Here is an 18,259-nt window from a genome sequence, read left to right on the forward strand (position 1 = left end):
CCAATGGCATCCTGGCCTGCATCAGGAACAGTGTTGCCAGCAGGACCAGGGCAGTGATTGTCCCCCTGTACTGGGCACTGGTGAGGCCGCACCTCAAATCTTGTGTTTAGTTTAGGCCCTCTCACTACAAGAAGGACATTGAGGTGCTGGAGCACGTCCAGAGAAGGGCAACAGAGTGGGTAAAGGGTCTGGAGCACAAGTCCTGTGAGGAGCAGCTGAGGAAACTGGTGCTGTTCAGCCTGGAGAAGAGGAGGCTGAGGGGAGACCTTATCAGTCTCTGCAACTACTTGAAAGGAGGTTGCAGAGAGGTGGGGGTTGGTCTCTTCTCCCAAGTGAGAAGTGATAGAACAAGAAGAAATGGCCTCAAGCTGTGCCAGGGGAGGTTTAGATTGAATATTAGGAAAAATTTCTTCATTGAAAGGGTTGTCAGGCATTGGAACAGGCTGCTCAAGCAGGTGGTTGAGCCAACACCCCGAGGTATTTAAGAGACATGTGGACGAGGGGCTCAGGGACATGATTTAGTGGTAGACCTGGCAGTGCTAGGTTAACAGTTGGACTTGATGATCTTAAGGGTCCTTTCCAACCTAAAAGATTATATGATTCTATATTAGACCATTAAAAGTGTTTGCAAATGTCCCTCTGAGCCTGTGTGCTGCTGTTTATATGCCAACACACCGGATGCTAACACGTTTTTCAGTCACACACATTGTGTTGCACTTTGAAAGACTGACCTAGTGCATCTTTCCAACACTATTGCCAGGAGCAAAGCTTCTTAGTTACAAGACAAAGGCCAGAACAGAAGACAAACATATTCTGCAGAGACTAGTCTACAGTAGCTGAAGAGCTATGCTAAGTTCTAACACTGTTCTAAAGACCTTCAGTGAACACCCACTAGTAAAGCTTGGCACCCTTGCCATAATGCTTTCCACTTTGTATTCACCCTGATTTGAAATATCTTTTCTTTCCCACCAAATGAAAGACAATGTAGTAGCTGGCAGTTTCCCTTTCATTAGTTTTACTCTAGCAGAGGTCCTGATGTGTAGAGCAGCTGTAATGGGCACAATGCCACAACGATGGTATCGTAAGAGCAATGGCACTGGAGCACCTATGAGGGTGGTAGGAGTTGCCATACCTGAGCAGATTATCAATCCACCTAATCTCTGTCAAGGGTAAGCACTTAATCCAACAGGGGTAGGCAGCTCCATTGCCTTCTACTCCCCATCCCAGCCTGAAACCCTCTCACCTCTTCCAAGTTCTGGTAGAAAAGTGCCAGAAGAAGGGCAGTCTGCAGCTTCTCTCTCCTACTCTGGGACAGATCCTTGATCTGCTGCTTCCTCTCACGAATGGCATTCAGTTTCTGCTGGATCTTTACTCCTTCCAGTCCACCGGCCTTTTCTAGCCTGCTTGCCTGTTCTTGAAGAGACATCATCTGAGGCGGCAACAAATCTGCAATTACTTTTATGCTTCCAAGTAATGTGAAAGAAACAAAACCCAGACTCCCTTCCGTATCTAAAAGAGTCTTCTTTTTGGTTGTGGGTTGTGTGCTTCTCCACCCCGCCAAAAACCCCACCTCCCCGGAACAAACCAAGAATAACAGGGAGAATAGCAGGATTTCCCCCCCCACTGTGTACTGTTAGATCTATGACATCCTTGCCATTGGTCTCTGTATTGAACCCTGGAAACTTAAATGAATTAAAGCTGTAGCTCCAGGAGTCCCTGATGCCACCAATCATGAAGCACAAGGAATCATGGAGCAAGCCTGATGCCCATGACTGCTCATGTTTTATTGATTTGTGGAAATCAGAAGTTGGAAGGTAGCTCTCATCATAAGCAATCAGTCTGGCAGGGAGTTGGCACAGGTTCTGGGAGTTCATTCCTTCTGGGAAACCCAGGTACAGCCTCAGCTTTGAGTTTAGCCCTAGCCTGGGTGAATTACAGCAGTGGCCACCAGCCAGGCAGATTCCTTCGCATGCGGGTGAGCAATTCAACTCCTTCTATTCCAAAGGTGCAACAAGGTTAGCTAACTTGGTATGGACATTGTATACCACATGTACATTTAAATAATTAGAGAAGTTATCCCCTCTGACCTACTGTATTTTACTTGCTTTAAAAAACACTAATTTTTAATGAAAAAAGTGGAAGCTTCTGACATCAATGACATACAATATGGCCTGCTTTAAATATTTCTTCCAGTAAGTCCCACTATTCAACTTACTGTTTTTCCTGTCTACTGCTAGACAACACAAGCAGGACTTGGGCATGGACTGCTTAAAAATTGCTCTGCCCTGCTCTGCTGCTTATTTCATTAAGCTTCCCCATTTTCTCTTTGGTTCAAGCAATCAGGCATACCTCACCTGTCAGCAATTTAATGTGTTGCCATATTAAAAAAAAATAGAAAGAAAAAAGAAATCATCATTCTAGTTCATGGGTTGGTATTTATTGGGTTTTGTACCTTCTCATCCTGTGATGCCAGAAGCTTCTCAAAAGCCTCATGTTTCCTTATCAGTTGCTCTACTTCATCCACAGAGCTTCCGAGGTCACTGCTTTTCAAATAAACCTATGAAAAAAGTTTAACATTTTTCTTAGTGGATTAATGGTCAGATAAATCTGATTTGTAAGTGTGAGAAGAGGTACTAACTCTGCAGCTAAGGGTACACTCAATAGGAAAAAAGGGAACAGAAGGTAACTGAAAATGGTCTCGAGCAAGAAAGGGAAGCATTAGCAGGTCCAGCTGAGCAAAGTGACCTATCGCTGCTTGTCACAATCACTAAGTCACAAGTCTGGTAGTGTATTCCAGAGGTCTAAACCATGCTTGTAATCCAAAGCAAGATCAACACTGTCATTTCTGACAGATGTTTACGATCCCTTCTTAGAAGACTTCCAGTAACAGAGACCTTGCAGCCTCCTGAGCAATTTATTCTGATGCTTTTTTACCTTTACTAATAGCCAGATTTCCCAAATATCTAGCCTGAAAATGCATTGTCAACACTTCAGCTCATTACATACTGCCTCTTCATCACAGAAAGGAGATAATTCCTTCTACATTTGCTTCAGCCTTGTACATGTTTTTAGGCTTTTTTTGCATACTGGCATTTCCATCTTCTCTAGACTAAAGCTTCCCTGATCAATAATTCCACAAAGTCTTCTTGAGTCTGATTATTCTTATTGGTCTCCTCTGGGTTTTCTCCATTTCTGTTGATTTTGAAACAGGGCTCCTAATACTTGATGCAATAAGTGGCAATAAGCTGTAAGGCAGCCAGGCTTAAGGTAGTGAAGACAGCAGAGAGCCTATGTACTTTTCAAGCTGTAATCTTCCACATGTATCTGTGTGTGCAGCTTATCTTTTAACACAATACCATGAACTCAACTTCACCTTATGATCCACTATGAGTTTTTCAGAAGAACTGCTATCAGACTAGCTTGGTCCATCCTGTATTTATGCAGCAGACTAGTCCTGAAGAATGTCATAATTTGCACCTGTAACATTTACAGGCCATCTTTCCAACTGCATTCATTTTGTTTACTACCTATCCTGTCAGTTTCTGATGAAGAAAGACCTTAGTCTAAAATAACAAATACAGTTTTAAGGGAACTGACCTCTGTCCTATTCACTTTTAACACCCTGAAGACCTTTTCTAACTAATCCACATACATCTCTAAGACACCACAGTGTTTCTTGACTTCCAGTGTTAAGAAAACTGGCCAGTTACTTCTTCCATGCATTTGGTTACATTCAGTTTTGTCAAATGCAAAAGAATAAACAATGTAGTTACATGTTATCAAGGGAAAAAAAAAAAAAAAAGCTTTTCTGCAGGCCAGTAGGAATTTATTCTTTTCCAGTGGATTTAATTGCCCACATTTTCTTCTCTTATTCAGTGACAAAACAACAGCAGGACAAAAACCCAAATCAGAGGCTCTTACGGGACATAAGCAAAAATCACCTGTGGACAAGGCTCACAGTAGAGTGAATATGACTGGACAGACTTGGAGTTCAGGCTGCTACAAGGGACTCCATTTATTGGTTGGGATACAGCATTGCATAATCCATTCTGTGAGTTCATGGAATCATAAGTGTTTGGATAAGGATGAGAATTCCAATCAGTAACTCTACCTGGGTGAAGTGCAATCAGCAGAGATAGAAATAGAATTTGATATCAGTGATATAGTATGCAGGAATTAAAAGGCAGGAAAGAAAGAGAATAGAGTAAGTGAAACAACACGACTTCTGCTAGTTTCAGAAGAGAGTTGGTAAAGAACATAGCTAAATCTGTGACTTAAAATCAGAGCTGTCTGGATGGCCCCCCTGCTCCCACCTCAGGGTCCCTCTGGGCCTCAGCCAGGGCCCCAGCCCTGCCAGAGCTGTGTTGAGGGGAGGCCTGAGCCCTGTCCTGGTTGTCCTGGACAGACCCCAGATTTCAGTCATTACCTCACTTTGTCACCTTTATCTCAAGCTGTTCAATGGACCTTGTTACTGCTGCTGCCACTCAGCCCTTCTTGGCAGACGTGGCTAAGGGGACTGACAGCCAGACTTAGCCTGACTTTCTGGTCCATTTTTGGGGAGTTAATGAGACGAATATTTTGCATATATAGAAAAATCCACAGAAGAATATCATGCCCATGCCAGATGTTCAAACTGCTCTATACTAATCCATGCCGAGTATAAGAAGAGAGGTGAATAAATCCCAACACAGTAATCACTCTCAAGAAGAGGGGAAGGCCACTGTAAAACAGACCTAAGTTTTTAAAAAGTCTGGCCCATAAATCACCAGTGTGCCTAAAGAAATACATGAACGCCTCCGTTACGCCTCTGTATGTTAAATACAACCCCCACCAGCAGGCAGACATTCTGTCATTCAGACTTTAATCCTTTGATCTATACTACTTATCAAGTGTATGAAATTCTGACAGATTTTTTTTTTTTTAAGAGTGTTTTTGGATTTAGTTTGCTCTTGTGGAGGAAGATCTTCACACGTGTAGGCTCCAGGTCTGTCTACTGTAATGCTTTGTTAAACCACTTATAATTACCATCCGTTTTTACACTGCTGTTACTAACAGTGCAATAGAAAGTTATCAGCTGAATCTAACTCATGCCTCTTTGGGGTACACAAACATTACAGTCACATGCTGCATCTCTATTTTGGCATTTTAAACGTTGCTTTAAAAAGCATTGTTAACTTCTCTGTCATATTTTGTGGATTATCTACCATTTTTGGTCAAAAAAAATTGACCTGAGGGAACAGAAAATTCCCCATAGTTTTCCAGGACCTTTATTTTGTAACTGTTAGCAGTGAAACTGCAAACTCTGTTATACCTGAAGAAATGGTTAGCCATTAGTTTTCCTGCTCATAAATCTGTGGTGGAAGAAAAAGGCAAGGGACATCTACTGGTAAAGGTGGTTACTTTCTTTGGAAAAAACAGAGACATCTGAGAGCAGGGGTTTGGGATGGTGAGTCACAACCAGCTGCCACTGGAGTGCTCAGTGCCTTGCTCCCACTGAAAATCACTACACACAAATAACAGAGCATTCAGAGCCCCATTCCTTCAGCTGTTACAGCAGTCAGAAAAAGTTCTCCTGACTTCCATAAGTTTTGGACCAGGTCCTCCAAGCAGAAGTCCATGCAAATGTTCTCTTGGGAATCCAGGTTTTAATACTGAGGAAAAAACAAAACGAAACTGGTGCAAAAGAAAACTGGCTGCATACATTATGGGAGAGGCACTGGCAATATGCTTAAGAAGAAAGCGGCCCCAAGTAGCACGAACAGTGTTACTTGGAGAGCTGGTGAGGTAAAAACTTTCCACTCATCTCTTAAACAGAAATCTTACGACAGCAATTGCTAGAATCAGAACCACAAATTTCTTTTTTTCATTTAAGCATTTGTTGTACCAATCTGAAAGCAGAATGGAAACTGGCTCCCACACCACAATGCTGGCCTGTGGCCAATTTCATCACTTTCTGGCATATTTTTAGGTATGTCCCGAAACTCCTGCTTTGAATGAGACATGATTTCAAATACAAAACACTGCATAGCTCTCCTCAGGTAAGCTATCAGGGTCTCCCACAGCACAGAGCAGGTATAAATTCTCTTTCAAGTTTGTTTCTGCTAGGAATCATGGTCCATCGTCAGGAATTTAACACTCAGCCACAAAAAGCACAGAAGGCTTGACCACTAGCTATATAATGGACTCAGTTTGAAGTGAAGGCTTGCAGAGATACTTAAAACCACAAAATGGACTTGGCCCTTTTTTAGATTTGAAATGAAGCATGTAACAAACAGCCAAGTTATTAACAATGCAAAGCACAGAAACAGAGGTTTTAACTGGAGTTTTTCACTATTTCTGAGCTCATTGCATAGATTTAGCCACATTGTCATCTCTTACATACAAGTTAATGCAAAACTAAATGCATAGTCCATTAAAAAAAATGTTCATTTAAAATAAAATAGTACCATATACACACTTAGTGACAGCACAGGCCAGCTCTAGCTTTTGAGAAATACCGAATGAAACATTTTAGTCATTGGGATAACTATGCTCCCTGGATGCCACAACTTCACATTTCTACACACTGGAAGCTGACACAGACCCAAAAGAAATTTGTGTTCCAAGAAGTGTAATTTTTATTTCTCTACAAGAAAAAGTATTTTAAGTATTTGTGCAAATCCACTCCTTTGTCCTGCTTCTGCTCTTCGTAGTATAACGAGCTCCACAGATTTTGCCCCCTACTGGCTTGCTGCTGAGATTGCTGGAACTTCACTGAAAATCTTTCAGCTCTAAGCATGTACTAGAAGTCAGAACTGCTCCCATCACTTAAAGCATGTAAACAAGTCCAAACTCTCTGCCCAGATAAATAACAACAAAGTTTGATTTGGCTTACTTCTGACAAAAGTAACTATAAAAAAGAATTAATTGAAAAAAAGTAAATTTGTTTTAGCAAAGTAAATATATGTGCATAATAACATGGTGATATGATTCACAAATATGTTGTACTACGATTCATTTCAGTAAAAGTTATAACAAAGTATCATACTATAATTGTAAGTGGAATAAAACACACTGAATTAACTTATATATATAAAAAAACACATAAACCTTTTATCTCATACTGTCATCACTGTATTATTGGCCTCTGACCTCACAATCTAGATGCAAAATTCTAATGTTAAATGTCTCATCAGTGTAAGTATATAATTATCTGATATTGGAAATGTATATGGAAAAAACCCAGAGAGAAGTCAGTGTTTGTTTTCCCATAACTGCTACGATCCTTTTATCCCACCTACCCTGTCCCTCTTCAAGGATTTGCAAGCTCAACCCCTGTCCTGTAAGTAGTAGGTGTTAGACTAGAATCCTTTGCCCATATAATATCATCATTAAAATATTTAAGAAACATTTGTCTGAAAGCAGACTAAATTCCTCTTAAACTCCCCATAGATTTTCCACTAGAAACTTCGTTGGGAAATCCAACTTTGAGATGCTATGGAGACTAAATCCCTTCATTTCCCACAGGAAAGGGTGGTACTTCTCTTTTTCTAAGAGGAAAAAAAAGTGATTTCTTCCAACAGAGTTAATATTTTGGGTTTTGAAAACAAGCATTACTTTTCAAGGTTACAAAACCAGGATTTAACCATATAGAAATACAGCGTGATCTGACATGTAAGAAAATGAAAACAGTGAAACAGAAAAATCTAAGAAGAGCTATGCTGAGGATTTGTCCCAGGTCCCAGTCTGACTAGCAGAGAAGTAAAACAGTTCTTGGCTCTGAAGTCTTGAACCTTCAGAGTGCTGAGCACTATGACCCAATTATGGAATATCTGTAAGCATATGCATAGCATTGAGCATGTCATGTTGATAATAGTTCTCTAATGGTTAAAATGAAAGAGTCAAGTGCTCAGCTTCATTTAGGATGGATCAAGCTGTAGCTGCAGCCTCAGTGACAGCAGAACAAGAGTAGCTTTCTGATTGTCCCATAAATCATCTCTAGGGGGTGGGAACATGGCAGGAATTACACAAAAAGAAATCCATGTGGCTTGATTAACACAACTTAAAACTTCTGTTTGTAAATGTTCCTAGAATGGAATGGAAATCTTCACCACTCTCCTCCCAGATCCAAAGGATGCAATGTTGACAGCGATAGATGGACACCATGCATCCTCCGTGTCCCTGTGAGCTGGAGATGTGGTGTGAGCAGGTATGTTTGTCAAACGGTTATCAGGGCATACACTTTTTAGAGTGCATGTTTCCTGGGAAGGTCTCAAGCCAGATCTTGCCCAATGGCTGGAAAGCAATCCTGAGCAGCAAACTGGATTCACTGATAGAGAGAGGCCAGCCCCAATCTCCACAGGGTGAAAGGGTGGACCAGCTATATCTGAATCATGTGTTGTAAAGATGGTTGGGCTTGAGCTTCTTCTAAATTCTCTTACCACCTGGATAGGCATAGCAGTCCAAGGGGTGGCAAGTATCAGGGTGATTTTGGAAACCTTGTGGTGAGCAGGTGTTAGACCATCACATGGACTCTTCCTAAACTCTGGCCTAGATGAAGGGTGGTTCTGAAAGACAATCAGCTCTGGATTTAAATCCCTGCTGGTGACCTCATTCCCACTAGATGAATTTTCTCTTCCAGTCAGCACAGCTGGGGATAGGCATATATTTCTGGAGACAGTTTGCTGGGGAAAGCCAGGATACTTGGAGGAAGTCACATGAAATCTTGTGATCTGAAGGGCTGGTGACCCACCTGAAGGGAAGCCTTGTTTTGGTTTCTGGGGTCCTGTTGAAAGACCAGTCGAAGTTTCAGGCACCTTCTCTAATTGTGGCATGAGCAGACTTGAATGAGCATGACTGCTTCCATGGGAATCTGCTTGAAAAGGCTTTATCGTCAAGCTGCAAGTTGAAATGTAAAGCTTCATTGAGGCCTGGAGGTTTGGCATTTGGATGTTGCACTGGCTACAGCCTTGCTGGGGTGGGAGAGAATCACAAGGTTCCAGGGATGCATGCAGATTTTTGCTGCGGAGCGTAGAAACAGCTGGGATAGCAGACAGATCAATGTCTAGGCGTGATGTCCAGCTTGGCGGAGCTTTACAGGAGAGGACGTCAGAGGCCAAAGATACAGCAAGCTTCAAGGGATTGTTTTTTTCAGAAGAAATAGGATGAATACTTTTTTCTCTTTCTGAATATCGCTTGTAAGACGCAAATGTTGACCGAGTGCCAGAACTGCCACATCCGTAGCCCTGAGGGTACCTAGGAGGACTGGAACACCTGGATGTCTCATCAGAAGGACTGACACAGTGACCACTGCTCCCAAAACCTTTCCTCTGGTCTGTGTGTGCCAGGACAACATCTAGCCTTGAACAGTAAGCTCCAGAAGACGTGCTGCTTGGTGGTGAGCTGGCATTTCCTGGAGCAAGCTCTGCAACTGACTGACCAGTGGGAGGATGCCCTGCTGATGCTGGCATCTTTTGAAAAGGCCTGTCCCGCACAGCAGATTCAAAAGGAGGAGGTGGGGTCATTCTGCTGGAAGACAGCATCACTTCTGCAGTGGAGACATAGGTTGCAGATGAAAGTTTGCAGCGATGGTCCCTGCATGACATTCTGAAGCTTCGTCCTAAACGATGCAAAAATCAGAGCCACAGAAGCTTGCCTTTCCCCCTGTTTTTAAAACCAACTCTTAATCCTTTTTCCTTTGGCACTGGAAATTTCCATTCTTCCTCTGAAGCAAAGAAATGAGAGATGAATAAACGTTCTCCAGGAAAAAAAATGTATGAACTAAAAAAACCCCACATTCAAAATAAAAACTCACAGCTCTTCTAACACTGCTACCACCGCCTGTCACGTCTGCAAAGTGATATGAGTGTGGGATGGGCAGAAAGATAAATTACGGAGCATGAGGCTCTGCTCCCAGAGTGTTCTGACAGTGAGACTGCAGACAGAGTAGGAGGGAGCCAAAAAACGCCTGCCAGAGACAGCCTGCAAACTCGCTGTTATTCATCTGTGAAAAAAAAAAAGGAAAGCAGCTAACCTGAGCAATGCATCTGCTGCTGTGAGAAGGTTAGAACAGAGCGGAGTGTACCAGACACTGCTTCTGCCCAAAGCAAAACCGATTTTTTTTTCTTCCTTCTCTTTTTCAGCTGTTACTTGTCTGCACTCTGAAAGGCAAGATCTCAGTTCACAGGTCCTAGGAGAGTTTCCTACAACAGTTCCATGCAATGTCACAACTGAATTCATAATAAAAAAATTTAAAAGGTAGATGTTTGCCTAATTTTCTCCACATGTGCTCTATTTTCTTTAGCACAGAACAATCCTAGACTAAATTCTGCAGAAATCCTTCGAAGGTTTAAGTAACTTGGATGTAATACAAGACGCTGGCATAAAGTCAAACCTATCACACTGGCACAGAGAGCGAATGGGAGAGCAGTTCTCAGCAGTAGTTCTTCATTTAAAACACTCCTCTGTTGCCTTCTTCCTTCCCCTGCTCCTTGCTGCTGGGAGAGAGACTTGGTCTAAGACATACGAAGTACTGGGAAAAGAGTAGCCAAAAATCTTGGGATGACAGAAGCTGCTTTCTTACACACATATTTTGCAGATGTGCAAAGCAAAATGCACATGACTGAATTTTGCCTCAAACACAAAAGTCAGAAGAAACACAAGGGGTGGAGAGATTGCTTATGTTTGTTTGCCTGATAGGAATAATTTTTTTTAATGTGTTTTCTTCTGTCCTTTTTGAAAGCAGAAAATTACAACATTCCCATTGGGAAAGTGGTTTGGGAGTCTTCAGTTGATATCTTGGCTGAATACTTTTTGAAAACACGTTTGAAAGGACTGCTTTCCTACCCTCCTGCCTCTCTCCCAGGGAACAGTCTGCGTCACTATGCAGCCACATTATAACTCCACAAAGTAGTAACAGAGCTCCATCCAAACGGAATAGATTCCTCTTCCAAGTGTTCTTAAAATGCAGAGAAGTAAAATACAAATAGTGACTTAGGAATCGCAGTTCGCTGTCAAACTGTATATACTGATCCATAAAGCAGATGGTGGCAGCTGCAAAAGACAGCTTTGCGGTTCTTGCTACTTCTCCCTCATTTAGATGGGAGTCCTGCAGCACAGGAAGGATGATCACACATAGAGATGAGAGAACAAAAGCAATGGGGGATATTCTGGGAATACAGGAATTCCAGCCGTAGAGGAATCAGAAAAATGTTGCCATTTCTATTCAGGGCCAGGCTGATGCATTGCATGTTAAGGAAGGACTAGAATCCAGTAGAAGGTAAATTTCTTCCTGTTCTTCCATGAATTGCAGCAAATGAGCCTCTTCTTCCAATGATTTGCTTTTTTTATTGATTTCATCCCATACATTCTTCAAAGGTACAACTTATTTTGTATGTAAACACATGTAGTCTCTGTCTTCTCAGCAGCATAATAGCCCAAACCTGCACCACTCTGCATCACTGTGGACTGACACCTCTGGACATTGAGACGATTGCCAACATTGACAGGTCTCAAATAAGTAAAATTGACTTGAATACAGCAAAATATGATTTAGAATGAGCAGGTAGCAGTGGAATTTGTGAAGTAGAGGTGATATGTGCTTTTACCAATACTCTTTAGCTCTGAGGCAAGCTGATGGTCCTGGGCAGCTGCCTTTTCTTTATGGTACTTTTGCTCAGTGTCAGCTGTGGGTTAAAAGCAAGATGAAAAGAACGGACAATGCAGGAGGGAGTCATCATGATGGAGGAAAGCTAGTAATACCTGAAAGGAAAGCTCTTCACGGTATTGACTAATTGGTGCATCTAGAGTAGTGAGAGTTGAAACTCATTGAGGATCTGCTTGTTTGCATCCTTGGATATGAGCAAATTCAGTGTCTCTTCTTCCCACCTAACAGCACTTACAAGTTTCCAGGGTTCAATTTGAGCTCTAATCCATAACAGTCTTTCCTAGGTATTGTGACAGCCCAGTCATATGTCAGTGAAGGAGGAGACAAATGGCTGACTGTGATACCCAGATTACCAATTTACCAATCCATGGTGTTCTGTAATTTCCCTGGTAGATTGCAGGCAGATATTTGGTCACCGACTACAGAGACATTGTCTATATTACCACACCATGGTGACCTACTTTTCTATTTTATAACAGTAACTCTGTGAACATGCAACTGTAATTCTTTACATGCACAGACCTTTCACAAACAGCAGTAGTTGTTCAATCAGTTGTAATCTTTTGAGTATTACATATAAGCAACCATGAGATACAAAAATGTTTATAAATGTTCTTTCATAGCTAGATTGTTCTTTTAAACCTGGGTACTCTCAAAAAAACTATTATCTGCAGAGGGTGGTGGAAGGAACATAAGAGCATATGATGGCTGTGGCTCCCTCATTCTCACTAACTATGGATGAGAGCAGCTTGTCATTACACCCCTCTGCTTATTTTCTTCTCATTCTCCCTGACTATAAAATGCCATTTGTGTGAAAGGGTACTGGGAGGGACAGCCAAATATCCACACTTTCCTGTTCCACCTTCTAAACACTTACCCACAGTGAGAACAACTGAGTACCAGGCTCCTTAGAAGTTTCTAGAGAAAACGGCACGAGAGAAAAATTCTGATAACAAAACTGCCCTTCACAGTCCTCATGGTCACAGTGTTCATTCTCAGGCTGAAGAAACTTGTGGTAGAGGCAGGCACCTCACAAGCACATGGCAATGGTAAATTCATCTGAATAAAGAAGTAATGTGAGTACAGCTTACCTACGCTGAATGTGCCAGGTGCAACCCCTTTCACGTAAGAGTAGCATAGTCTTTTGCAACCAGGACTCATGACTGACAGGCAAAAAGAAACACTAATGCATAGTAACTTCCTACGTATTTATCTCTGAGGAGCATACAGCAAAGCACATGCTGTAGTCACAGTGCCTTGGCATGTTGGCTGAAACCCATTTCATGAAAAGAGGAAGAATATAGTGGGCAAAATTTTGTAGAGTTTACAATTTCCCTGATGATGCTCCTCATGAAGGACCTTAGCAGTGATTTATCACTGCTTGGTAGGAACTTGAGATATAGAGTAAACTGTGCCATTTGCTAATTAAATAACAAATAATAACTTTTAATGGACAGAACTATATAATATTTTACTCCAGAAACCTGAACCTAGGTGAAACACACGTGGTTTCACGTTTCAGCACAAACTCAGAATGTAGGCCATACTTGGCAAGGGTGCCAATTGTAGGGAGTTATGAAGATACACATTTCCTTCAAGGAACAAGTAGTAGAAGGCTTCAAGCCCATGTGTCCCAAAGGGTTAAGCATCACTGCATGGCACAGCTCAGGGTCAATTTTCCAAAAGACGTAGTGCCAATGGCAAAGCACTGGTGGAAAACAGAGCTCAGCACAAATTGAACACCATTATATTATGTTGCCAGTGGTCTTGAAGAATTATTTTTCCTTAATAAGAAATGACCCACAGGTATAACCTCCTTCAGCTTTTCTTCACCCCGTCCATTTGGCAACCCTCAATCGATCGATGTGGAAAGCATGAGAAGTCTCAGCACAGTTACAGCAATCTATCAATCCATGCATTTACACAGAGTGAGTGGAAAAGTCTTCTGAATTCTGCACTCAGTCTAGTAATAGAAAATGTCAGACCTCAACCTGGAACCTTTATAAATAGTTTCAATAGAAAGACAAGAAAGACAAAAGATAATTTCATATTGGTGGAAAAAAAAAAATCTGTTTCAAGAGGTGCAAAATTATAAGAACATCCTTCTGTCTCTTCACATTAAGTATATCAGCCCTCCCTGTTCATAGGAGGGCTTATTTCACTAGCTTATCTTTCTCTACTCTATCAAAGAGAAACTAATATTCCTTACAATCAAATTCTTTCATAGTAGTTTTCCATGCTGCTATCAACTGCCTTGCAGAACTGAGGTCAATTCCTTTTCCTGGATTAACTCACACTGCTAACATCCATTTTCCACTACTTGCAATTCCCCAGCATTAACCCTTCAGCCTGGGGTGAGTTTTCCAGCAACACCTGCAAAGTAATCTCCCCGTCCTCCTTCAAACCACCTTTACCATTTCCCTTCTCCCTGAAGCATACAAAACAATTTGCCAGTGGTTAAGCAGTTGGCACACTGCAAGCTGTTTGCAAAGTCAACTAATACTGGACAACTGTCTCCCTCTTCTGTTGTGACTCTCATCTGTTACCTCTGTTATTTGCAGTGAATTATCTTTCAGGCAAGGATCATCTTTTTGTTCCTGGTTCCGCACCAAAAAGGGGGGTGGGGTGTTGTCTTGTACCTTGCTACAGTCTCCAAGTGATACCACAATGTTAATTATAACTACAAAAAGAGTTTCTTGTCTATACACAGACCAAATGATTTTAAGTTATAGGTGAACAGTAGCGCCCCTTTTAGTTTGGAAGAGTTCAAATGCTTGAAGAGTTTAACTACTTATTTCAAGTTTATCATTCACATACCTCCTGTGAATTCAGGACCATGTCCAGGTGATCCCAATCCTTGTAGAACATTTGTTCTTGGTGTATTTTCTCCAGCCACTCCTTCTTCTGTTTCCATTCATTGTATACCTTTTCCTTCTCTTCCAAAAGAGCCTGTAGCTTCTGCTGAATCTGAACACAATTTCCAATAAAAATGAAATGCTTATTTATATCCTTCTGTCTTGATACCCCATGGACTGGGGTAAGGTGGGAGGAGAAAGAATTAAGTGGAATGGTGGATAAGCTCTCAAAAAAAAAAATCAAACAGGAAAAAAAAAATAGAACAAGTTCTAACATTTATATTTGGTCAGAGAGATAATCAGAAGGGCCTCATTTGAGGAATGGAGGAGTGCTTCTGACAGCATACATAGCAGTCCAAGCCAAGAGCAAAGAAAGGTAACTGTTTCTCAGATGTACCTTCTAGAATCAAATCCTAATTCTCCATTATCTTTAGTCATAACAATGCAATTATAGCACTTCATATTGGGATAAGACAGATGCTTAAGTAAGTTATGAACATAGCATATTCTCCTAATCAGTGCACACATGCTTCAATATTAGACTTCACGTAATGTCAGCTTCCAAAGTCTGTATATACACAAGCCTTCTATAGATGATTTTTCCTACATTTTTCTACAGGCAAAGGACTTTACAGTCAGCCAGATTTCTATTTGATTTAGTAATACATTGCAATAGTCAACAGATTTTCAGGAAATAGCTTGGTCAGATGGGAGAGTAATTTGCACAAATTCTTCAGTTTTCCGAAGATATTCAAGAGATGTTAATGAGTTGTCATGGGTAAAGTAAAGTAAAGTTGTCATGTCACAAGTAAACTAGTAGGTACTGGAAAAATTTCTGTGAGAGTCTAAGAAGCTATTTGTCTTCAGTAAACTGTCATTTTGATTTTTATCTTTCATTTCTGAGAAGTTAAATGTCCCAGCATAATTAATTACAGTAGAAGTATCAATTCTTCTTCAAACTCTCTCATGTGCTTGAGTGTTTTAGTTCTTTGGCTGACAGGTTTTTGTCCAACCTGGTCTTGTACAGATATAGGACTATAATGTGAAGCAGAGTATTCGTCTGAAAACCCAGTTTGGGAAGTGGGTAGAATTGCCTGTTTGCTGAGAACATAGCAAACTTCTTGAACAAGCCCAGCTTTGCTGCAGTAAGCCCTCAGGAGATGCCAGCACTCATCTACTGCTGAGGTTGGAAATGGAACAGATGTTTTTGTGCCCAAGCTAGGCAACACACAGAGGCACATGTAGGTCACGCACATGGATATGTGTGAGCGTACACAGGCATTTGTATGCTTACAGCACAATATTGTACAGAACGATAGTTACACTGGTGTTGAGTAGCTGAATGTGAGTGACTGAACCCAAATGAGTTTTAGTTACCTCTTTTGATCCCATTTCCTCATCTTTCAAGAGTGACTGTCCTAGCTGTACAACATGATTATACTTCTCTTCTCGTGCTTCAATTTCTGCCAGTAGCTGTTGATGCTGGGTAAGTCTCAGGCTGCTAGTAGATATGTCCCGAATAGTCTCCTTGGCTCTCATTTCCCTTATTATTTCTGCTGTCCATGAGAAATAGTCCCACACCTGGAACCAAAGAAAATGTGAAGGTTGAGGGTTAGACTGCGAGCTTGGGTTATCAGACAGGAAATCATAGGCTGACTGTTCAATTAAGTGAAAAATAGGTAATAAAATCACACATAAGAAAAAGTTAATTAAGGCTTAGAGGAATACTATGAATTTTAACGAGGGTGGATAACATGACTGCAGGAATTCCTACATACAGTGCTAAATCATACATGGTTTGTAATATCATAATCAAACTGTGTCATATCACATCGACAACATCATGTAATTTACTACCCTTTAGTTCACCATTCATTAAGTATTTGCTGGTGTTAAGACTTCACAGAGGATGAAACAATATCACCCTTCTTTCCTGTGACATAGCTTTGGCTAATACAAATCTATTCAAAACTTAAGTTGTACATATATTCTAAAATGAGAGTGAGAATTTCTAGTGGAAAGAGAAATGAGCTCACTCCAACAGAGGTGGAAAAAAGTAAATCACAGAAAAAATTGCTTAAGCATATCAGGTATGCAGATTCAGTTCCTGGTTTGTGGAACTATATGACAGATTGGCACAGAAACAAAACTCTGGAAAAAGGAAGTAATGATAGTTTACTTTCAAAATCTGATGAACCAATAAATATATCTACAATGTCTTAAAATGTCTGAAGCATTCAGCTGAGGCAATTATGGACAAGAAAATTCTTAAATAAATCTCTGAGAATTATTTTCTGACTATGACTGAAGAAACTTGTGCAAGTAAAAATAATTTGACATTTTCTGTATGTCTTTTTCTGCACTCGATTCTGCACCTTTACCAGTCCACTTACTTTAGGCATCTCATTTCAATCTGTAATAGGTGTTCTATTCTTATGTCAGTTGGCAAAAAATAGAACTGCAAAGGACTGTAGTGGGTATTATATGGGATGATTAATTAAGTTTTATTATAGTTTAATTGTGTTTGGATTAGTTGATTCAATTCTGAGGTGGTAAATGCTCTTTTAGGATTTTTAAGTGTATTAAAAAAACCTGTTATGTATAGTAAATACTGAAGAAAAATGCTCTTTTACTGCAGAGAACTAAAAATTTCCTCTTGTGAATGGTCGCTGGTTTTTCCACTGAAGGAAACTATGTAATTGAACTAGCTTCTTGCCTGTTCCATTTTAACCATAGATTTTCATCCCTGTCATCAAAATTTTGTACAGCTCAGAGCTGGCTTATGAAAAATCCAGCCAGGAAAAAATATTTTCAGAAAAGCACCACAAAATTGAAATTGGCCAATTTGAGGTCCTAAGAATTTAGACTTTAAAGCCAAGATACTCTTCTCTTAAAGATAATGAAACACAGCCACCAAAGGACAGTCTAAAAGGGCTGTGGTCCTTTTAAAGGGGCCCATGTAGTGCACACATATTGTCATAATTTTGATTTGCAGAACTAATTCAGACATAGCTGGATGTCACTGTAGACACTGACACTGCACTTGTAAATGTCTAAGACTCCCTAAAATTTTAAGGTAAGCATTAGGAAGACATCCATAAATGTCAGGATGTTTAATGCAATGGAACAAGTCAAGAGCCAATAAGAAGTTATTGGACTACTTACTGCCAGTAATATTTAAGGACAGGGTAGGCATCAGTCTACAGGAAACTCCTAGCACAAACTTCAGAACAAGAACTTCAAACCATTCAGAAATACTTTGAGTCTATGTCTAAATTCCTCTTCCTTGACAGTTTCCTGGAAGATTTGGAGCCCTCTGCTGTTACTGTGTGTTATCAGTTAGGGTCAGCTGTGCCATTTAATCAGACTAAAATCGTACTTGATGGGATGCAAGGAGTTACAACAGATGATTCCGCAGAATTGTCTTTTCATGGAAAGGCTGATTTGTTTTTGTTTCACTTCTTAATCTGTGTACAATTTCATAATAAAAAAAGCCCCATGGACTTCATATGAACGATACTAGTGGAAAAAGTACACTGAACAGCTGAGACTAACATTGTTTGTGGGCCTCTTGGCACAGCTGAAAGTGGAAAGGGAGCAAAGCTGCCTCTTTGCACTCAGCAATTTGGGGAATGTCCTGCAGCAAAGCTGCTCTAACCTACCCTAGAGCTACCGAGATTCTTACAGTCATTAGAGATAGCTGTGTAACTCTGACTTGTCTCATCTGCACAGGAAGATGAGTTTACTGAATTTGTGGAAA

At 40.7% G+C, this 18,259-nt stretch overlaps 1 protein-coding gene across 1 annotated transcript in view; it reads right to left on the reverse strand.

Moving 5' to 3' along the window:
• SPTBN5 (spectrin, beta, non-erythrocytic 5) overlaps positions 1-18,259 on the reverse strand; it is a gene marked incomplete at both ends in the record, with an annotated part of 87,986 nt that overhangs the window by 31,114 nt on the left and 38,613 nt on the right. Inside the window, 4 exon segments of the mRNA XM_010154682.1 lie at positions 1,244-1,429; positions 2,453-2,557; positions 14,462-14,611; positions 15,877-16,080. Coding sequence (XP_010152984.1) covers positions 1,244-1,429; positions 2,453-2,557; positions 14,462-14,611; positions 15,877-16,080 — 645 coding nt within the window.

This window comes from Eurypyga helias, unplaced genomic scaffold (assembly GCF_000690775.1).
Source record: "Eurypyga helias isolate BGI_N326 unplaced genomic scaffold, ASM69077v1 scaffold2177, whole genome shotgun sequence".
Classification (NCBI taxonomy): Eukaryota; Metazoa; Chordata; class Aves; order Eurypygiformes; family Eurypygidae; genus Eurypyga; species Eurypyga helias.